Below are 23,249 nucleotides of genomic sequence, written 5' to 3'. Positions count from 1 at the left end.
ACCAAAAACGTCGCTAAATACGACTTATTTCAGATGGTGTGTGTGTGTGTATATGTGTATGTGTGTTTGTGTGCGTCATCAATAACCGACGAGGTCGACGTAATCCAATGGCGACGCGCGTGGGATTTGTTATTGCTGGAGTCCGCTTGATAAGACGTTAGTTTTGAACTGTCTTGAGGCATTAAACGCGCTCATTTGTACATAGAAAAATTATTTTCGCACAGCATCGGTGTCGCGGATGGATTGACCTTTAAATACACTCAACAACTGTAAGTTATTTTATTTTATTTCAGATGTATCAAAGTTTGGACGGCAGGCTAACGTTGACGTTTTTTTCGGTGTGTCCCCGTTATCAGGCAGGTTTGTTGCGGTGTTCCCCACAGCAGGCGACATGTTTCACAACAGCTCCCAGAAGAAATACTGGATTTTTAAAAGTGAAGATGAAATCGAGCATATGAGGTGCAAGGCCAATCAGAAATTCCGCAACAAGGCGCTAGAAAGTAGGAAGGTAAGCTGCGATTAAACATGTCATTAAGCACATTTGAACCAAAGATGTAGTCCATGAACGTCTGTGTGACAGTTACCTTCACTCCCTCCTCTTTGAACAAGCCCGGGGGGAGTGAGTCCATGTTCTTGCAGCGTCATGAGGAAGACGTCCTATTTCGGCACTATGAGAGGAGGCTGCTGGAATTCTGCAATGCTTTTAAGCCCACAATGCCAAAGTCTGTGGTGGTATGTATGTATGTGGTTTCTTTGAACAGAGCCATGTGACCTCGCGGACATCCGTGAACCACGTGTCTTTCTCTCGTTTTGCAGGGTACAGCCGTCATGTACTTCAGGAGATTCTACCTGAGCAACTCCGTCATGGAGTACCACCCCAGGATTATCATGTAAGTGCTGCTGGTCGGTGAAAGGAAAACCAACAGTATTGTTGGGGGTGGGCAAAAAACGCGGGGTCCACTGAGGGATACAGACAAGTGACACATTAAAGGAAATGTATGTTAAGGAAAGTTTCTGATAGGTTTGGCAGTTTCCCTCTAAGAATTTGTTGACATATGTGAGTCCTTATATTGAGGTTTAGTTTTTTTTTCTTTCTCTAATAAATTCAAACAGTGAGGTGAAAAAAAGTAGTTGACAGTAGTAAAAGAGACTCAACAGTGCTGAGCAGGCCAATTACAACAGTTGCATGCTGAGTCAATACGATGTGTAGCTTTGCAGATGTGGACATCAGGTTACTGCATAGGTTACGTTGTAGGGTTTTAGAGGGGTTTGTGGCTACGAGGTGACATCCTTACAGTGAAGATTGTACACAGAAGCATACATCTCTTGGTGTGTTTTAGAAATTCACAGTTTGTTAAACTCACAGGCAAACTTTGAACTGTTTTATTAAAATGATCAAAGTGATGTGACGGTTGTAGTGTAACTCAGTTTGCGTTGTGGTGGTCTCTTAATGTGACTTTAGATGCGTTGAAAGCCTCAATTCAAGAGTCAAAGTTGATCTTCAGCGGAGAGAGATGATGTGGGCAGATGTCAGAATGAGAAACGCCTAAGAGTATGTGGCGGCAAAGCATCTCAGGTGTTCAGTCTGTGCTCAGTGTTAACGGGGTGACCCACGTGATCATCACCCACTGTCACATTATTAAGTCACAGAGACTAAGTGCAGACAGATTCTCTGAACACTGTGGTTCTTTTTCTTTGACATCACAATTTTACCCGAACTCATAATGAATTCAATTGTTGTTGTTTTTTTGGGTGTTTTTTTTTCTTCGATCTTAACCGAAGTTGTTCTCAGTGATCTCCTACTTCCTGCTATGACACTTTCCTCCTAATGGGAATGTTTCCTTCCAAGATAAAAGTGCAGCATCCATAGGGCATAGGGGGAGGGTCACTGTATGATTTGCTGTGTATAAAAATGCTTTATTTAACTAACAGTAAAACCGCTTAACCTTCATGCCGTGTTGAATAATGAGTTAATTGTAGCATTCAGGGTTTTTTTCAGCGTTGTTCTAAGCAACCTGTTGTTTCAGGCTGACGTGTACATACCTGGCCTGCAAAGTAGATGAATTCAATGTGTCCAGCACCCAGTTTGTGGGCAATCTTGTACAGGAGACCCCAGCAGGACAAGAAAGGATTCTGGAGCAGATCCTGGAGTATGAGCTGCTGCTAATCCAGCAGCTCAACTTTCATTTGGTGGTCCACAACCCCTACAGACCCATGGAGGGTCTGCTCATCGACCTCAAGGTGGGTGTGGTCCTATGACTGCTTCACACTATAAACACGAAGACGGAAACTACTGCTGCCCTAATCTCGCTTACTTAAGTTTTCATTCGAACTTGTCGCTTTTTCCAGACCCGGTACCCTACACTGGAAAGCCCAGAGTCACTGAGGAAGACTGCTGATGACTTTCTGACACAGGCAGCCATGACAGATGCAGGACTACTTTTTTCTCCCTCCCAGATCGCTCTGACAGCTATTCTGAACAGCGCCTCGAGAGCCGGTCTTAACATGGAGAGGTAGTACACAAAGTTCTTAAATCAGTAACCAGGTGACAGTGGTCAGTTTGAATTTCAGACACGGATTTGAAATATTATGTCTGTTAATTATAAATCTAATCTTCCTCGCTGTTTAAAAAAAGAAAAGAAAAAAAAGTTAGCTAATGTTTAGAATTTAAAATTTCATCATAAAGTCCAGAGTGACGACTGGCTGGCTTATTTAATTTATATGTACAGTAAATACATTACAAAAGCAAAGATTGAATCAGGGAAAAAAAACGTAAAAAATGTAATTTCTCTGAAGAAGTTTGTCTCTGTGTATGTTAATCAAAACCAATCCCTTCTATGTATTATTTCTCATGCCCAGTTACCTGAACGAGTGCTTAGGACTGAAAGAGGACAAGGAGACGCTGTCAAGGATGTACGACTCCATGAGACGTGAGTAAACCGCACCTTCAAGTTGACACCACAAGATGGTGATATTGAGCTGTTTTAGCTTCTCCAGAGCAAGTTTTTTTTTTTCTTGCGGTTTTGTCCGATTGACTGCAAGATACAGAAACTATTACTATTATAAGGAAGAGCTGAATACATTTTAAATGCCAATCCAACTCACGTGCCTTAAAGCTACAAAACAGGGCATTGGCCTTGGTGAAGGCACTTTCAAACTTGTTGCTTTCTGTTTATTCAGGAATGAAAACCCTCCTGAAGAAATATGAGCCTCCTAAACTAGAGGAGGTGAATATTTCCAAACAGAGGCTGGAGAGGATTCATGCCGAATTTGCCAGTTCAAGCAAGTAAGGAGACGACATTAACACCCCGTGTTTTTTTTTTTTTTTTTTTTTTTGTGATACTTTCCAACAGTTAAACATTGTGATATTAAAATCACAATATATAAAGCTGATAAGTGTGTACATATGTATATAGAAAGAAAAATAATACCTTTACTGTCACTGTAAAACTGTCATGTAGCACTCTGGCACCACACACAAACAAGCGACTAAGTCCAGGTATATATTGTTTTATTTTAGCCAGGTTGTCGTATCTAAGATGCAAAAGGTTCAAGGTTCAGTAATCAGGTAGAAAAATAAAAAGGAACACATCATCATCATCAGCTGTATGAAATACAGAAAGTACAACAGGACGCCACATTTCTGCCTACATCATCTATACCATGTAGCACAGCTGATATTGGTATAGCTGATGAGGAGAGGTTTTTTTTTTGTTTTGTTTTGTTTTTTTAATTTCTGGGCGATGTTAGGAGACATTGTCACTTATCTGTCGCCAGATGTCTGCTAACACTCGGTGAGGTCCGTGGTATCTTAAGTGCAACTACAGTAAACAGTGTGGTAAACTTTTGCGCTATGACAGGCACAGATTCAGACTTTTGCAGCTGCTCGAATCACGACGAGGCACACGGGGCCAACCGTTATGACGTTGAAGTTGGTAAATCTGTGCGTGGCATGACTTCTCCGGGTGGATCTATGTACTGAAACGCCACCTGTTGGTGGAGGGAAAAGCGAGAGAGAGAGAGAGACTGCAATGCGTGAAAGCTTTTTTTTTTTTTTTTTTTTAAAACGTCCAAAAAGGCATAAAGGGGAGTTCCGGTGATCGTTGTTAGAGCAGCATATATGTAGGCCCACACACAATAAGGGATCCGTCAGGATTAACACATGCACAGGATGGGTTACAGGCATCTCCTACAAACTCCTATGACTACCTTTCAGCTGTAATCGTACACAAACACAGTTCCTCTATACAAGCCTAAGTATATAACATCAATAAACAAAGCAGCATATTTAAAAAAAAAAAACAGCCAAAAAAAAGAAGTAACAAGCGACTCCCGTGCTGCGTCGAAGTTCACACACAGACTGTGGAAGTCGTCAATGGTTTAAAGGAAGAGCTTATCGTAAAAATCAGGCGACGTGGGTGAGAGGACAGTGAGTAGAAAGGGTGTTAAGGCTCGTGTTGTCTTGGCAAGAGGTGCTATGTTTGAATTCCCTGATGATGGCAGAAAAAAAAAAAACGCTACTTCAATGCTTTGGATTTCCTTTCTCCTGTGTCATCACGAGACAGAAGTTGGCCCATCAGGGTGCCTCCCCACCAAACCCCCTATTTGTCTGGTTCTATGTCAGTCACCAACCGTAACTGCTCAGGTTTTTTTTTTTTTTTTTTTTTTTTTTTTGAGGGAGTGGCAGGAATAGCAAGGATTTAAAAAAAAAAAAAAAACTGCAGTAAAGTCTCTCAGATCTTCACAGAAATCTTTTCGAGGCTTTTTGCCCATCTTTAAACACGGCGTCATCGTTTGAAGCATTTCGAGAAGGGCTTTGGAAGGACAGCATTCAGAAACGCAGCAAGTGGGTTTCCCATGGAGAACAGCCGTATTGCATTTATACCACCAGGAATCTAGGCCACATGCTTGGAAAGTACAAACTCGCTCCAGTCTTCGGTTCTACACCTCACGGGATGATGAGGCCTCGCTTTGGCTGGCTGTGCGGCCCAACCGCCACACTTTTGATTCTCAGGTGAAAAATCGTACGAAAACTCACATTACCTGGATGGCAGCAGCGAGTGACATGATGGTGCACTCTGTCCTGTAAGATAAAGCGAACACGTTTGTGAAAGGGACTTTGTTTGCTGTGCATTAAAATGTTCCAGACAGATGGCCTCACCAGTCGTGTCTGTGTGTGGCTTCTAAACATGGTGTGAAGAGAGTCTAAATGAAGTCACAGAAACTAAAATAATGAAGAGAAACACAAAATGCAACTAAGAGTGATTATGGAGGGGCACTACACACTAGAGGTCTCACACTACCGAAATGAGTAGACGATAGAGTTGACAAGTTCCAGTTAACAGCAAAGATGTGGGACGGTTATTTCTCGCAAAACAACACTTGAGATTTGCAGAAGTGTTTGCAAAACTAGTTTTACGCCTACATGCTAAAATTTTAATTTTTTTCCCATCGCAGCAAACGAAAGAGAGGATATGAAGAAGATGGCCATGTAGCAAAAGAACCACGGTTGGTAGAAGAGGTGAGGTGGGGCAACATTGTTCTCAGTTTAACTGTTTTGTTTTAATGCAATTCTTTCTAAATCTACACTTTTTATTTCAGGAATGGACTGATGAAGACCTCCTCTAGACTTGTGGAACTGAGCAGAGTTTAAAGTTATTATATATACACATTAATTCCAGTGTTTTACTGTAAAGGGATATGACATAAATGCAGGTGTTCATGTCATAATTGCAGTCAGCTGTTTGTTTGCTCTCTCTTCTGCTTTTTTAATAAAGAGTTTTCTACATATTTCGATGTCACGTGACACCATGTGCACACATTTCTCCTCCTTCAAATCAGGAGACCAAAAGAAAAACCCACTCTGTAATCTACTTTACAAAAACAGTTTAATGAGTGCATGCATGTCTGATACAGTCTGTACTATCCCAATTTTTTTTTTCTTTTTACTGCTGTAAACACTTTTGTTTTACTTGGTTTCTCTGATTATGTGTCTTGAAGTTTCAAAAAAAAAAAAAAAAGCCTCAACCAGATAATCAAAAAATAGCTGATACAATTATTGGGAAAAATGCAGCTCTTCTCATGTATATACTCATGATTCCAGCAAGAGAATTTATTAATATAAAATAACCATACTTTTCTTTTTTGAAAGACTTTGTTCCAATCTAGAAAAAAAAAACAAACCACAGACATACAGAGATGCTTGTTTCAGTACTTTGCAGATATTGTCACCACCTTCAAATTAAGTCACTAATTACAAAAAAAAAAGCATCATTGCTTGTAATCCAGTTTCCAGTAAAGGGGTCTGAGGAAAACTAGCATCTCCTTGTCAGTTTCCTCATATTGAGTAGGAGGGGTGGGGGGCACTTTGGCAACCTGTGCTATTGAAAACACATACTGGGTACAAAAAGCCCCTCTCAGCATTTGGCCTCAGTGATGAAAGGAATAAATGTACCCAAATCACAGTTAATGGAGGAGGGGAACAAATATTTGCATTGTGCATACAGCTGTCAGTTACTGGTGCAAGTTCTTGGGTTTTTTTTTTTTTTAATTTATTTTTTAAAGTACGCCGTCGCCTGTTGTACTCAGCTGCTGTTGTTGCATAGCTCTCTTGTGGTGAACGAGACAAGATGGCAGGTGGGTGGGATGGGCGGGACTATCAGAGGAAGACATGATGGAGAACGGTGGATGGGTTGCCATGGTGATGAGGGTAGAGCATGCCATGTCTCCACCGGGCTGCACTCGGAGACTTGACGCAAGGATGGGGAGGATGGGAGGAGAGGAAGAGTGCAGTACTACCTGTTGCTGTTGGACATGGCATACTGAGCCTGCTTCTGCTGGAGGAGCTCTGTGATGGCCAGCATCTTTTTCAATACATGCTGCGGAGATCAAACGGGGAGATAAATGAGCCTCTTGAAACAGGACGGCATTAATCGATGTCTGTGCGAGAACGTGGCAGCGGTCTCTAACCTGTCCTGAGCCCCTCTCGTTGCTCAGCGTCCGGAGCTCGTCTGAGTGTGTGGCACAGATCTCGTGCAGCGCAGCCAGGTCCCGGGACAGGTCCGTCCTAAAGTGCTCCGTGGCTTCGGGGAGGTCAGGCACATTCTAGAAACACAGTTAAGAGTTTCTTAAAGTTTTTCAAAGCTTATGAAAGGGTTATTGGCTCTACAAAATGTAAGAAAACATGAAAGGTATCCTTTAATAATTTCCCTAAGGCCAATGTAGTATTCAAGCTACTTTCTTAATTTGACCAACAGTCAAAAAGCAGTGATGACATAAAGCCCACTCAATTTAGAGCTTATGTCAAGAGATGTAACTACACACTGAATTGCTGAGATATCTTAATAGTACTTTACTTTTACCTTATAAAACTAAAAAGCATTTAAATCCACCAATCTTTTATGCTTTCAGCAACAAATATGACTCACCCCCAACTCGTCCAGAAACATGATCATCCTGTGTTTGTTGTTTTTGATGAAAGGGTTTACACCCTCCATGTAGGGTTCCTGTTCATGAGCAGAGACAACTGTCAAATCTCGACACACGCCTTCCTAGAAAAGCTGAATGAAAGAATTCATACCTTAGCACCAAATTCAACCAGGTTAGCCAGGTTCTGGACAGACTTTGCCACCAGTGTGAGGGTCCTGCCTGCTGTTGAAGATGGAGGATCTGCAAAAGGGAACAGTAGTGTCAAATGCACACAGTGGCGAGTCAGAGTGAGCAAAGACGATATGGCGTGTGCGCTTTTCAGCAGATGCTCACCAGAAATGATGTTGAACATTCTGGGATTGAGGATGGCGGGGCAGATCAGTCTTAGAAAGACAAAGCCACTAGAAAAGGAATCGATAAGCATAATAACATATTGAAACCTAATAAACAAACATTTATACTCTTAAAGAAAATCAGTGTTTTTTGGCTGTTTGTCTACCTTACAACTCTCGTTCGCATGGTGGTGTTGGTGGGCCACTTCTGTTGCACAGACTTCTGCAGACAGCCGTAGATGTACCTCAAAGTGCTGAAAAAGTAATTACAGAGATGCTTGAATTGATTTTTTGGGTTTCTTGGACATGTGGTTTGATTTTCTGCTGTGTGAGGGTAAATGAGCTTACGGTGGAAGGATCTCAGCAGCCATGAAGATCTTCTCCACCAGCTCAGACAGTATGTTGAGGAGATGCCCCAGATTCATATTCACATCTTCATTCTTTTCCAGTTTTGAAGGGTTCAACTTAAAAACAATTTAAAAAAAAGGTAGATTTAGGCCGAGATTTGGAGGGGAAATAGACAAATAAATTAAACAAGATAAATATTTCACCATAATGTACAGTATCAACACCTAATGCAACATTTTATCAGGCGTTTACCTCGCAGGACTGTTTGCTCTCCATGATTTTGAGGATGCTGTCTTTGAGCGCGTGGTGGACGAAGGGTGTTGCGGTGGCCTTCATGTACTGCTCCATCAGAGTGCTGGCCAGTGTAGTCGCTCTGAACAATGTTGTGGCCTCATCTGGTAGTAGTGCATAAGCAGAGAAGGGTTTTTAAAATGCGTGGACACGACGACTTCCCAGTTACTAAGCAACATGATTGTCACTTTTAGCTTTCAATGAAATGATTCTTTCATAATTCTTTAAGTCCAATCTGTTTAGATGCCTAAGCTTTCTGTGTCCTTGGATCACAATAGCTGTGACTCCTACCCTCCATGCTAATCTCTCTGTCATTGAGTGTCCTGAGTAGTGGGGCTTCAATCTTCTCGTGCCTGAAGATCCGCAGGAGGAGACTTGCCAGTAAGGAGCGGTCCTGACCGCACACATGTGCCAAAGCATAGACGACATAAAACTCCTTCTGCAAGATTATCTGCAAAGGACGCACAACAAGGACATAATATAAAGTCAACAACCGAGTAGACAGTTAATAGACATTGCAATCAAAGCCACTTTTCAGTGGTTCAGACCTCCTTGAATTCGTTGTACTCCTCTTCGGGCATGATCTTCTCCACAGAGTAGCGGGCACGTACGCGTAAGGAGCCAGGCTCAATGCCCTTCAGAGGAACGTGGGAGCTGAGAGGGAACCACTCGTCAATCATCTGGCCTTTTTGCAGCCGGCTTAGCTGGCAGCGCATGAACACTGAGAAGGGAAAAGACATTGAGGCATCGATGAACAAGGAGAGAAAAGGGTAGATGATGTAAACAAAGTAATTGCAGATTTGAATCTGTTTTAAAACTTGAAGCTGTTACTTACAGATGTCATTTTCTTTACTCTTTTTTGTTTTGTTGCTCAAGCTGATTTCAAATCTGTTAATTTCACTGGACAAGTCACTGAAACAACAGAGTTAAACATTATCATTCTCTAAACCGGGAACCACACACACTGCTCATTTCAAATGTACAGTACTGGTATTCAAGTGCATTGTTTTCAAATTCATCTGTTAACATATGTACATATAAATGTGAATATACTTTAATCTGTTTGTGTATGTTGTTATGTTGCCACATTAATGTTTTGGATTGCTATGTAGAGTAGCGCACACACTTCAACTTCACTAACATCACATGCACAGCATTTAAGCTCCAATTGTAAAACAATGACTACATTTACATGGAGTATAATACTAAAAAAAATGAGAAAGAAATTGTAGTCTGTGAACAAATCATTCACTTGCTTTCAGTCTGTGTTCCTCCTGTGCGTGCTCTTGTATTTATATAAATGCCAGGTCATTTATATTACTGCAGACTGAGAGCTCAGAAGAATCAAAAGACCAAAAATAGCAACTACAACTACAGTGCCATACAGATAAGAGATATACATCTTCAAGGATCTATTCAGATAAACATCACAGATGTTAGATGTGTATTTTTTGCATGTTACACTTGAGAAACAAGAAAAAGCATTTTATTAAAGAGTCCACCAAACATACAAGTTAAGGACAAAAGCTGAATTGTAATTTAAGCTACATTTACACGTCAAATTATTCAAACAAAAACGTGTGTGTGTTTTCCAGAGTGTAAGGCCTCTGCCTGCATTAACAAACCAGATGAAAAACACAGCATGTATGTAAACCACTGACTCAAGGGTTCAGCTGCTCTCTGCCACTCACTGAACAGAGCAGACACAAAAAGATGTGCATCTTTGGCAGGAGAGCAAGACCCCTGCTCAAACAGCGGTGCTGGCCACAGTCCAAGGCTCTTTGTCACTAGAGTGACATGAAAAGTTGCTAAATCAGGCTGGAAGCTGTTTAAGCAACAATGAGGTGAATTTAAGCATGACATTTACTCTGCGAGTGAGAGGGATGTCAGTCGCCTGAGCAAATATCCAAATTCCAAAAATGTAAAAAAAAAAAAACATGTTTAATGCCATCTGTGCAGCTTGTTTACTCAATGACGTTAGTGTGCACAGCCATAAAGGTATGGGTTTTCTTAGACAGAATATGTGAATCTCCTTACTTACATCACTCCTATATGATTCTGGGGTAGAGTCGCTTTGCAGGCTTTTAGCAACATCAACCTCACCCTTATCTGCGCTCTCTCAAACAGTGGTAAACATTGGCACTACACTGGCTACATAGCATGGTGCTAATATGCCATAAAGTATGATTCTAAGCAATAAAAATAGCTGGAAACATTAGGAGGATAAAACATGAAGGGAGAAACATAACAGCAAAATCCAAAGGAGAGAAATAAACAAGTACAACAGACTTACTCAAAGATGAATTCCTCAGTAAAGACGGGGTTCTGCCCCTCCCGTGGGTGCGTCTTAGCAACCTGGACACTGTTCAGGTAGATGTTACAGTAGGGGTTGGTGAAATACTTCGCCGGCAACTTGTGCGCCTCCTCCACGTACAGCACCAGGCTGCTCACCTGAAAGACAGCAATAAAGATTAAAACATATGCACTGATAGTTTGCAATAATTAGATTTCCTGATATGCCATGACATTTGAGGAGAACCTCATCAAACTACTGAATTAATCTTTAATTAAAAAATAATAACAACTGCCTCATCACAGAAGAATTAATATACAAGCCATTTTAATAATCAGTGTTTAATCTTTCACAATATTATTATGTTTTGATACATTTTAAACTTTAAAATGTTGATGTCACAATTGCAGCCTTCTCTTGCCCGTACACCTGAATGAGAGCTGCCTCTTTATTCACTGGATTTAATCATCTGCTGGGTTGCTTTGCCATCATGACCACACACTGGCTCCTGCTATACAAACCTGTCTAAGCCTCTTGTTGGAGGTGGGCTGAGTGGTTTTCCTTAGGTTATTACAGAAGGTTTGAAGGCATTTCATCCAATCCTGCAGAAAAATGGAAAGAAAGAAAATGGCCAAAATATTAAAAAACCCACACTATACTGTATTTACACTGTGTGTACTCATTTATTCCACAAAAGGAATAAAATTTCACTCATTGTGACATTTCTAACTGGTGGCCTCTTGTGTCTGGAAACTGAAAATGTTTTGTGGCCCCAAATGTATCTAAGACAAAATATACTATAATGAATATATTACAATATAAAACAAGAGAAAACTGTTGTCCTAAAGCAAACCTGTTCCACCGCTGCTACAGTGTACATGTGTAATTCTACAGTGAAACAACACTGCCACCGTCAGGTCAAACCGAAGCTACAGCAATAATTCTTTCATTTTCAAGCATTTTTATGACATTGTATAAAGATTTTAAATCAAAGAACTGAGGCGAGATTAAAGTGCAGTGTTTCACCTCTAATTCAAGGGGTTTGATAAACAATGCAGTATGTTCATGAGCTCTTTCCTTCCTTCCTACTTTTCTCTTCCCCGCATTCTAACTTCCACTTTAGACAATGATACATGAAAGATAAAATAAATAATGGAATAAATTTGAACTCTGATCTAGCAGAAGACAAATGGAAAGAATACCAGTCGGCTGAGTTCTACGAAAGTAGATAACGATGTTGAAATACTTGTTCTTTTAGAGAAGCACCCTTCCGCTCTCAGAAAAATAAATGTGTATAAAAATATTTATATGAATGTGTATGTGTTTCTGCCTTGTTTGACCATTTTCTGTGACAGTAAAGTGCTGACTCTCCGTTTACCTGTGCCTGCTCTGAAGCCTCTCCTGCAAAGTAGAATATGTACTGTTCCTCGCTAAAGTGCTGGACAACAATCTGGAAACAGTTTGGCCTGAAAAAGTAAAACAGAAGACAACATGCTTTAAAGATTAAACTAATTTCCATCTATACACTGTCTACACAACTGCTATCATTAAGCATTCAGATTTTAAAGTGTAAAAAAATGAAACCACTGATTAGGTTTCAAAGCCCAACCTGCCAAACAGACTGTCGTGCACGCCGTAGACGGAGCACACGCTTAAGTCGATCAGCCCTTTGGGTTTCGTGGCTCTTTTCTCGTTTTCAAAATAGATGAGCTGTGCGTCATTACCCTCCAGGATAAAGTAAAGGTTCTTCCACCGTTTGCCTTTGCCTGTGGGAGAAATCAACGTTTAGACTCTGAATGAGATAATAGTTACTCACGATGTTACAAGAAGATAATAGAAGCCCAGACAAAACGAGCCGACGTTACACAAACCTTTATTGATCAGGAGGTAGCCTTTTTTGACAATGTTTTTGTAAAAAGCATCTTTTGTTTTCCGTCTGATAGTGTTATAAATTTCTCTCCCATCCACTACGTCAGTCAGAACCTGTTCCTGGTGCTACAGTAAATACAAAAACAAACATCATATAAGGACAAAGGTAAAACGAGATCATTCAAAAGACCAGCTTACATCGCTTTTCTCTGTCTGTTATGTCTATTGATTAAGAGAAGTGTGGATGATTTTTATTAAAAATTTACATTTACTATTCACTGAGAGTCCAATCATATTAAAATTTAGTACTTTAGCATATTTAAGGTTAAGTCCTCCACCTTGCATTCATTTAAGCTCTAAAACTTCACCTCAAATATCAACAAAATGACATCTTAGAAAAAAATTTTGTACACTGCCTTTCCAAGGTTGCACAAATGCTAAGCCCCGACATCTTCAGAGACACACACAAACACACAAACACACACACACACAAACCACATTGTCGAATGTCAAAAATACAGTGAGGTTCATTATATGACGTTAGCATATAACTGTACTTACCTGCACTGAAACAGGTTCTTTTAAGTTGTAACCCTCAACAATCTGTTCTTTCTTGTAATGGTCGATGATGTCATCAACACTGCCAGAGAGAAAAGACACTCAGCTCATCAGCAACTAGTCGACATCCTCAATATGTGCTGATGCTGCATTAAAGAAATGCTACAATTATACTGCAACTTTCTATATATAAGTGTGTTGCATCGCCACACTGAAGGCAGACATACCTGTTATAGTACCTCCCCCCCATCACGTATTGATTGTTAGGTGTGGGGGAGATCTTAAACCTTTGGATGCTTTCATTGGTGCGAAAAAAGAGGGAGTAGTCGCCAGGTGTGTTGTCTGAAGGCCGGACTAGAAAACCGGACACTTGACCAACTATGAAATTAAAAGGAGCAAAAGAAGCGGAGTGACGGAAAAAGCGACATGTTTAGATAATGTTCACAACATATTTGGGACAAAAAGAAACTAATGTCTGCAGTGCTGAGTGAAAGTGTACCTGTCATCAGAAGGTTGTAGGCCTCTTGCTTGGTGATCTTTCCGTGATACCAGCTGTAGGAGAGCAACAGAAGGAAAACAGACCGAATTAATGCAATCAACCAAATGCTCAGTAGTGCCCACATGTCTAAAAGACAAAGCAAACTAGGCTCTGCGTATGGATGCATTTTCTGCAATAATAAAATACAATAATACAATTATGTGTGATAAATTATTGTAACAGACAGGAGAGATTTTTATGGAAGAGAACAGATATGAGACACTAAGTAAGTCAGTTCAGTGCCATGCAGCTTACACTTTTCCCTCATGTGGATCCTCCTCCCGGCCCTGAAAATGATCAGAAACAGAAATGACTGTAGTTTTTACAATATCATGCAATTATTTTGTGTATTCATATATCCCATCCCAACTGTGGGTGCTATGCTTTTGCCTGCTTTAGTGTGCTATGTTGCAGTCACCTCACAGTGCTAGTGCAGTGCTTGTTTTTGATGCACACTGCTGTGCAGATGCCACTATTAATTTTGTTTGTTTTGTTTTTTCCATAGAATTTACTTTTATTGTTTGATAAAGATATTTTGAAAAATAAGGTGATATGAGCTTCTCAATATCAGGCCGTACTTACCACCTCCTCCACCAAATCCTCCACAATGAGTCCCTGCTCCTCTGTGCGAACATTGGTCACCCACATCCAGCCATCTTCCAGTTCATTGTGAACAATAAACATGTCCCCTTTAAGGAAGCTGAAAATAGATCAAGTCAAAATCAAGTAACTAAGAAAGACTTTATCCAACACTATCTGCATCACATTGTCGCTCTGTAGGGGAACTATCATCTCGACTGTGATTTAATGTCAACTTGGGATCAGTAAAGTGAACAGATATACAGACAATAATAACTTAGTGTGGAAATAAAGCGTTACTAGAATCTGAAGTAGCGGTGTGCCATATCATTTCGGTCATGATAATACCAGCATAATTTTTTACACAATATAAAAATGTCATATCTCAATATCATTGCTATAGCAACATCATGTATTCACAGTACACCCAACGAGACAAGCCCGGGCATGTCTGAAAGCAAAAGCCTTGTATCAGGCTCCAATGACGATTTAGACTCTACCGAGCATCATCATTTGGTATGTTTTGATACAACATACCAAATTAGTTTCAGTTTTATTAAGCCACAATATTGCGCAGGCTCCTGTAGAGTTAAAGTTAACCTCCTAGGACCTGGTGTCCACATATGTGGACATCGCATTTTGGGTTGTGTAGACCAAAATACTAAATTTTGCTCTACAAGGGCCTGATATCCACTTACAAGAACACTGCCACTGTTCTATCGAAATTTAAAACAAATGTCTTCTTATGTGGATCTCATTTTCCTCAGAAAAAAAAAAAATAAAAAAAAAAAATAATCAGGTAATTCTTTGTTTTTACATTCATCAGGTCCAATCAGCCCAAATAGCAAAGAGAAATTAAAAATGCAAGCCATGAAAGAGTTCAGGTCTTACGAGGTTAAGTTACTTTAGGTATGTTAACTAAAATGTTTAGTAGGCTACTTTTGTGCTTAAATCTGACTTTTGCTGTGTCACTACTATTAGACTAGAATGCTGCTGCTGGTCGCGCCTCGTGTCACACTTAAAATTAGGAAGTGTGTCATCAGCATCAGTAACTTGTTGAAAAAAATGCCCTCCATATACTTACTTTTTAAACTGCTGCCTGCAAGCATCAATAGCGTTTTGTTAACTATTTTATAAATTTGATACTGGAAATATTCTTGAATTGTCATGATATAATTTTGAACCATGTCACCTACCCCTAATCTGAAGTATATGTTGCATGCCTGTGTGCTCAGTTAAGCCTGGCTCACTGGCAGGCTCAGCGTTGAGGTTGACTTCAGACAGATGTTTATCAGATTTAGGAAATCGGGAATAGCTGGGATCATCAGTAAGTGTGCCTACTGCAGCTTAATGACAGGGACAAGGCCGTTTTTCAGTCACAAGTCAGATAATGTGCTTTCCAGCCTGCTGTGTCATGCCACAAAAATGAAAGGAAGACTAGGCTGTTCTTTGTGCTAAGAATAGGTATTTTTTTAGGTCTAGGATGCCACTGTGGCTCGTGTGCAACTGAAAGATTATGGTTCACATTCATAAAAATACTTTTAGAAAAGTGATGGTTGGGACATGAAGATTTTACCTGACAAGACAAGAAAAGCAGATTTTGTGCACACATGACACTTACCTGATCTCATCAGTATCTGGCACTTTGGTGTATGGAAGTATGGCCCTGACTCTCCTCCTGTCTTCTACAGGCTGTGGAAACAGGAATAAAAAGAATAAAAGCCTCATTCTTAGCCCTGACCTTTCAGAATTATATTCATGTAAAATCTTCCAATTATTTTTGAAAATCAAGTATTCTACTACAGCTCCCAGGGGTAAATCCCACTACCCTAAAAAGCATAATTAACATTAGCCCAGGCTTTGCCTTAAACAGTTCTGAAATCTGCCAGAAGGCAAAAGGAAAAAAAAAGGAAAAGGAAGACCGTAAAATACTTCCTCTTGTAATGAACAAGTGGCTTAAAAAAAGAAATAAATAATAAAGGAGTGAAGGTTGGCTTCGAGTTATCTCAAAAGGTACACATTTCCACTCAGCTTTCAACCCTCACACGTTTTATCAGATCAGAACTCTTACGGGACATTTCAGGAGATTAGGTTTCATTATGCACACTTTACTCTTGTCCCATTTTGCACGCTGTTAAGTATATATAAAAAGGGTCTGAAATTTTGATAGAGCCCTGGGGAAAGTTCTTTTCTACTCATTTGCAAAACAGCATAGGAGACCGTTAATTCAACAAGCTGCCAGTCACACATTTTATTAGCTACATTAAACACAGCTATCCAACCATCACAATTTCAGTTTTTAAAAGGAAATCATTAATGATATGCCATCTGAAAGTCATAGTTCATTCATATCAGCACAAAAAAAAAAAGCAGACAAGAAACTTCTCACGTTATGTTAAGTCTTTTAAACACTGACGAGGAGTTCATTTTTAATATAGCACAACCTTGGCCTACTTTGAGTTCAGAAACATTGGGGATGGTGTGACAAAACAAATCGGGGGTCAAATAAAATTACAGAGAAACACTACAAGACTTTACATTTACCTTAAACGCAGTACTTTGAAATACACTGTATACCTTCAGCCATGGAGTCACTCACCTCTGGAGGGGCCACTGGTGATAGCAGTTTCTCTCCTTTTAGAAGGCAAGACACATAGCTGTAGTAACCAATCAGGTCTGATAAGGATGAGAACCGCCGCCCACCAATGTAATAGTCCCCACACATGGCGATTATCCTGTTAATAGAAAACATAACAATAAAGAAGGTGCTATGGTTAGCTTTAAGTACAGGTAAACCCCTGGGCAGTAAAGACAATCAAAAAGAGTTCAACTCTCATTTATTTGACAGTTAAATTATCTGTATCGATTACTTCCATCACTGTTCCTATGATACATCATCCAGCTCTGGTGTAAACACAGCTGAGGATATAAACTGCTTCATCACATGCATATGTGCAAAGGTAAGCTCATATCGAAACACAGGTTAAAAACCTGAAAATCACTGCAGTGTACGGGTATGATTACTGCTATCTGCTGACATTATTAGCAGGTCAAACTTTTCTTCGGTTCCTGAACTCAAATACCGTGGCGTCGCTGAGAGTTAAAAACAGCCCAAATTGTTTCATCTCAATTACAACGATCTGTGTGGGTGCCCTTCCAGGTGTTACACTAAAGTTTAGCATCCAGGCACCAATGGAAAAAAACAAAACAAAACAGGAATTACAAAGTTTAACAGAGTTAGAAGTTAGCGGGAAGTCAACTAGCTCGATGGATGTCTAAAAACTCAAATGCGCAGCTCTGCTCTCACTTCAGACATAAATTAAAACAGAAACCAAACAGCGGCATTGTTTGTAGGGTTATTGGAATTTGGTTAACTGGCATATAATGGTGTGCTACTTGATGGCTAGCTACAGATCTATGGTTAGGATAACAATAAACACCCTGATATCAACTTTCTGATGGCTCCCAAATGAAGTTAATGTGATGGTGCAAGACATGAGAAATGCAATCAAAAGGCAGGAAACGAATCTGAAAATTGACCAAACAACCAGAGAATACTGGAGATGATCCATTCACAGCTCAAGGTTAGTCATGCATATTCTCCTGCGTGGTTTGGATTACTCACCATGAAAAATTCTTGATCCTAAGCTTCATGTTCCCATTGAAATTTTAGTTCGCTTCAGAGAGATTCTTATCTGAAGCATTCAAATATGTGGTGTCTGGCAAACTGTAAGTCCATAGGCTGTGTGTAAGGTTTTAAAGCTGAGCTTAAAGGCATGATGCACATGATTAGTGCTAATAAAAAGGCAGAGAGGCCTACGATGATCACAGATTATTTTTAGGGGATTGTTTGTATTAAGTAATGAAATATATAAAAAATTTAGTTAAGATTACAAGTTAAGACAACAGCCTTAATGAACACAGCAGGAGCTTGGACCTGGAAGCAGGGTTGGCCATTATCACTTAACAAGCAGATTCTAAACTGCAACCAGTTACGGAACCACAAATCTCTAACAAACACTAACTCACTAAAATAACATGAATAAATCATATACAGAGCAGCTCCTTTCTCCCATCACTGATGACATCATGGCAATACGTCCACAGGAGATCATGTCGTTTTCACTTAATTAGATGATGTTTGCCCTGAATCTTGGTGAGCTGCAGAGTTAATATTAACATACCATAACCATGAAGGAAAGGACAGACTGTAATGTCTTATCTTCTTCTCGTCTTTTTTATTGACTGTAAGGTTGTAAAATGCTCCAGGGTACTGTTGTTAAACAAGTGTGGTGTCATTTTTCTTCTGGATCAAGTCCGCCCACACACATTGCATAAAAAAAACCCCCATCTTGTCCACCTTACACGCAAACACACACAGCGTCACCAGTCGCAGCAAACATTTAAGTGTACAAGCTGCCATGACAAAACACTGTTCTCAAGCTCTGCATAATCTTTGAATCTGTGGGACAAAAAGGCTGAACTACCCCAGAATCTACTTTCTTAAACCTTAACAGTCTTGAAGTAAGGGCTAATCTCTGAACTTGCCCTTCTGTTGTAGTCTCTAGCTTTCTGCCCTTTTGGTTAACAGGTAATAAATAACTTCAGTACTTAAGAGATTTTATCTTACCCGAAGGCGACTACCTACAACCTGGATCCTGCTTATTGTGAGATGCCATCGAAAAAAAAATGAAACACTTCATTTTGCACCATGCTACTCTAACTATTCCAACCAAACATTTCTCTCTGGTCTCAGATGTTAGCAACACCATGCTAGACAGGCGTTCAAAGTCTACATAGATATTAGGCTAAACACAAATAAGACATTGATGAGATTCCCATTTTATGTAAACCTCAGGCCTGAACCACTCTTATTTATCTGTAAATTATAGAAACACCCTGTAGGCTAAGTAGGTTCAAATTAACTTCTCTTTCCGGAGTTCTGCGAGCAGTCACAGAGAGTTATATTCTGTTTGAATGGTGTATAAAAATCATACCTGAAGTGGTTGACCACATTGGTCATACTGAGGAAAGACAGGACAAAGGAACCGGGCCGGCGGTCGCTCTCCCTGATGAGGTAGCTGCCAGGATTTCGGGCCTGGCGCAGGCGCTCCTCTGCAATGGTTCGGTCTAGCTTGCCATGGTACCACCTGAGAGAAAACAAACAGTAAGGAAATTGCCCAAAGGAGAAACATGTAGCATAAGGTGTGTATACACAGAATTTCTAAAGTTTTAACCATGAAATAATATGTTGACAAGTCAAGCTACATTTAACTACAACTAAAAGAAGCTATATAAAAACAATAAAGCCATTACACACAGCAAACAACCTTGAATATACCTAGTTTTGGACACAGAGGCCACAAACTCAATGGCCGAGTATTTATTCCTGCTATACCTCTTTGAAGTCCATTTGGCTTCATGCATAGTGACATACTGTAGTTATATTTCTCTGCAGCAAAGTTTTCACAGTCACAAAAACCAGTCCGCATTGACCATCCTGCTCACTTATCTGATGATGAAATTTATGTTACTCTAACCTGAGCAGAACCTAACAGACTCACGGATGAACAAAGTTTAATCAAGGCTTTACAATCTCTACTGAATCTAGAGATTAAACTAAAACTTTAGCACTGTATGTCCATTAGTTCAAAAGACAACGTTTAGGTTCATAAAAGCAAATGTTTGGCTTTTTCAGTTTTTAGTAACTCTATTTAAGTCTTGCTTTCTGAATTAAACAGAAGACCTAAGAACAACATTGGTTAAAATTTCAGCAGGTGGGGCTGAATTTGAAAGGGCCCTGCCAGCTGCGGTAAAAAATTAACATGTTTTTCCAAATTTAGGCCAGTGGTGCTTCTCAGAACAGAGGGCAGTGACTGGAAAAACATGCAGAGGTGAGAGGATGAATGAGGTGCTGCAGTAGCTCTTTTCACAGGAGACCTTAATGGCTCCCATCTGGTTTAGGGAAGTACAGGTCTCCATTTGTAAAGAAAAATGCCATCAACTCTGCTATCATGCAGGAAGCTAGAGAAAGCTTGCTGAAGAGGAGATGGAGTGTGTCCATGAGGGAGGTTTGGGGGGGATTTTTGGTGATAAGAGAATTGAAGATGGCAATTGAGAGCAGCTGGAGAGAGCAGGGCCAGGAGCCCTTAAGAGGTTGAGGAAATATGGGAAAATAACACAGAGAGGCAAAGACAGATGACTCTGAAAACAATAACATCAAGACAAAAAGAACTTTCCACCACATCCTACTGGCTAGTTAAGCTCCACTTATTATGGAATGAGGTTATTTAAGTTGTTTACGACTCCTCCAACACACACACACACACACACACTATACTCTTTTAATCGGGTGTGGCAAACAAAGACGCGGTGAGCCAGAACCAGCTCACCAAAGGGTAGCCAACTACATGAACTAGCAAAGTATGACAATCTCAGAGAACAAATTAATGATTCTGATGTTTCAATAACATGAACTGCCATTTCTGCCTTTCTGATGCCAGCACTTGTAAACATGAGTGAACATGGAAAGCAAGAAGTATTTTCTTGTCTCAACACTCCAAATACTGTCATTTTTTGTTTGTTTTCCTTTGTTCATAATACTCCATGTGAAGCCATTCTGCCTTTAACGAGCCTCTGCGATCTTTAAATAGCAACCCATAAATTGTTGAAATTGCACTTATTGAGACATTTCAAGCAGCTGTACTTTTTAATTCTTTTTTAATGGTTAATGATGCAGCGATTTCAAAGGTCCATCCCACCATGAACAACAACAAAATACAAAAAGGAAAATGTGTGATCTAAATGTAATCGAATGACTCCATTGAGGACTCGATAGCTACACTCCATATAACAGAGAGACAATTGTGGATACCACTAAATGGTGGTAAAGGAAAGCTGTAACATCACATGTGACATCATGATAAAATATAATCAAAGTATGTGATTTTTTTGTGAAACTTTAAGCTCTTTTGCATCTACATTTAGTAAAACAATTTATTTGGATGAAGTTTCCTGCAGCTCTGTGTGTAGGCTATATATCCTCCATGATGACATGGGATGCAAATAGTTAAACAAAAGGAGAAGTGTTGAGATAAATAAGCCGCGGCAATGGTGATATGAGACAGTGCTACTATCAGCTTCAGGAATGCTCTTTCATGTCAGAACACGAACATCAAGCAACACCATGACGTTTTGGTTTAGCTCAACACAAGATAAGGAATTTACTTTTTCAACTACAGCTCCGTGTGTGTGTGTGTGTGTGTGTGTGTGTGTGTGTGTGTGTGTGTGTGTGTGTGTGTGTGTGTGTGTGTGTGTGTGTGTGTGTGTGTGTGTGTGCGCGTGTGTCTAAAGACTAATGTTAAAAACATTAGCATTTTCATTATACTGCACAGTAGCCCAGCAACTCCCACACGTTACAGTAATGACAACATAGTGTGGTGTCCACACTAGGTCACAAATACCCATGTTCCCACAGTGTCACCAAGCCAATGCCCGCATTTTGAATGGTATCTTCACACCAGAGACCTGTTTAATCACTCCATCACGATACAAGAGGCCAAAATAAACCTTCCAGCTAAGCTTGTAAACAAGTGATTTACTTGGGTAGGTTACATGGATAGTTTAGCTAACCGTGTAATGCACTTAAGAAGAATATCACTGTGCACTGCTGCACATGTTAAGTCTAGTGAGTTGGGCAGGATGACACAATACAGGGCTGATGGCCGAAAGCCTTAAAAATATTCTATCACTAGACACAGGGGTTATGTGCTGTTTATAGCTTTAGTTCTAGAAACGACAGCCTGCACCACAAGCCACAAAGAGTACAAAGCAAACTTTTTTTTTTTTTTAATCTAACTACAATGAGAGGTTCTTTACACAAAGACAGCCAACAGACTCTTAGAGAGAGAGAGAAGCACTCATCCAAATTCAAAGAAGTACTTGAATGGATAAAATACTTGTTTATTAATGGATATCTTTAGAAAAAAAAAAAGAGCACAAAATTAACACTTAATCATATTTTAATATTCAAGCTTTCAGAACAAAAATTATGAGCATGCATGCATAAAACCTACATGTCTAATTAAAAGGGGAACAGTTGTTCCATACAGCCGTTTTAAATAATAATATAAACAAAGCTGAGGATAAATAACAAATTGTGTTTGCATTGTTTGGGTCATTCCTGTCCACTCAACTCATGATCAGGGTATTAGACAACAGGATCGCCATAACAGCATAACCATATTGTATCCTACCCACAGAGGGAATCATTCATTCAGACATGAAAATGGATAAAGAAAATGACTGACAATCACATCAACGGACTGATCTGAGCAAATTTAATCAGTCAATATCATGAAGGCAAAGTGTATCATCCAGAGAGTGAATTGTTTCTAACCTCCCACCCCAAAAATAAAACAGTCCAGTCATGACATGCTACTATTTGAAAATACAGCCTCTAAAAAACTTGAGCTCAAAACGGGGTCACCAAAAACTCTGACCAAAATCATTCAAGCATTTTTTTTAAAGAGCAAAGACAGGAACTACAGGATAAGATTTAAGAATTTAACAAGCTTCACCAGATGGCTGAATTTACACAGTAACCTTTTTTTTGTCAAAAATGCTATACAGAGAATTTAAATCTGAGTTTCAATGATGATCGCAAGCAACAATTCTAGTATCTGTGCTCATCCACTTAATGGTTAGTTTTGTCGTTACCACACATGAGAAAATCAGACAAAATGCTTTTTTGTTGACATATATATTTATTCCTGTCTGCTGGAGCCTAGTCTCTAGGGGCAATAAGACTAACAGGACAGGCACAGATTACTGTGACTTGAGTGGGTTAGACATCGTCTCTCTGTGTGCCTGTCTGTCTCTCATTAAGCCGTTTTGGGAGCTTGTTCTTTCTAGCTTATGCCTCAATTCTTCATCTTCCTTCGTCTTGACAGTTGGACTCAAATATCTCCACAGACATACTGTCAGCCATCATCAGGATCAAGAAAAGAAATAG

At 39.8% G+C, this 23,249-nt stretch overlaps 2 protein-coding genes across 2 annotated transcripts in view; one reads left to right on the top strand and one right to left on the bottom strand.

Annotated features, from left to right (window-relative positions):
- Positions 1–114: 114 nt before the first annotated feature.
- On the top strand, positions 115–6,020 carry ccnh (cyclin H). Its single transcript, XM_031736217.2, has 10 exons — positions 115–269; positions 357–508; positions 610–732; positions 817–890; positions 2,028–2,241; positions 2,350–2,513; positions 2,860–2,930; positions 3,181–3,286; positions 5,458–5,521; positions 5,602–6,020. The coding sequence occupies exons 2-10, from the start codon at positions 392–394 to the stop codon at positions 5,626–5,628; spliced, it is 960 nt and encodes a 319-aa protein (XP_031592077.1). The 5' UTR covers positions 115–269; positions 357–391; the 3' UTR covers positions 5,629–6,020.
- The window catches only part of LOC116317445 (ras GTPase-activating protein 1), a 29,549-nt gene continuing 12,171 nt past the window's right edge, over positions 5,872–23,249 (bottom strand). The window contains exons 2-25 of the mRNA XM_031736216.2: positions 19,234–19,386; positions 16,836–16,971; positions 15,858–15,928; positions 14,240–14,357; positions 13,913–13,944; positions 13,619–13,671; positions 13,347–13,497; positions 13,123–13,201; positions 12,564–12,687; positions 12,302–12,458; positions 12,071–12,158; positions 11,214–11,294; positions 10,693–10,850; positions 9,235–9,311; positions 8,948–9,120; positions 8,691–8,850; positions 8,361–8,503; positions 8,109–8,224; positions 7,928–8,014; positions 7,762–7,829; positions 7,580–7,668; positions 7,428–7,505; positions 6,970–7,104; positions 5,872–6,878 (exon numbers count right to left, since the gene is read on the bottom strand). Coding sequence (XP_031592076.1) covers positions 6,795–6,878; positions 6,970–7,104; positions 7,428–7,505; positions 7,580–7,668; positions 7,762–7,829; positions 7,928–8,014; positions 8,109–8,224; positions 8,361–8,503; positions 8,691–8,850; positions 8,948–9,120; positions 9,235–9,311; positions 10,693–10,850; positions 11,214–11,294; positions 12,071–12,158; positions 12,302–12,458; positions 12,564–12,687; positions 13,123–13,201; positions 13,347–13,497; positions 13,619–13,671; positions 13,913–13,944; positions 14,240–14,357; positions 15,858–15,928; positions 16,836–16,971; positions 19,234–19,386 — 2,611 coding nt within the window. The 3' untranslated portion in view covers positions 5,872–6,794. The remainder of the gene's footprint in view (positions 6,879–6,969; positions 7,105–7,427; positions 7,506–7,579; positions 7,669–7,761; positions 7,830–7,927; positions 8,015–8,108; positions 8,225–8,360; positions 8,504–8,690; positions 8,851–8,947; positions 9,121–9,234; positions 9,312–10,692; positions 10,851–11,213; positions 11,295–12,070; positions 12,159–12,301; positions 12,459–12,563; positions 12,688–13,122; positions 13,202–13,346; positions 13,498–13,618; positions 13,672–13,912; positions 13,945–14,239; positions 14,358–15,857; positions 15,929–16,835; positions 16,972–19,233; positions 19,387–23,249) is intronic.

Source organism: Oreochromis aureus, linkage group 12 (assembly GCF_013358895.1).
Source record: "Oreochromis aureus strain Israel breed Guangdong linkage group 12, ZZ_aureus, whole genome shotgun sequence".
NCBI classification, from domain to species: Eukaryota; Metazoa; Chordata; class Actinopteri; order Cichliformes; family Cichlidae; genus Oreochromis; species Oreochromis aureus.
This window is presented reverse-complemented; position numbering and strand designations above follow the sequence as displayed.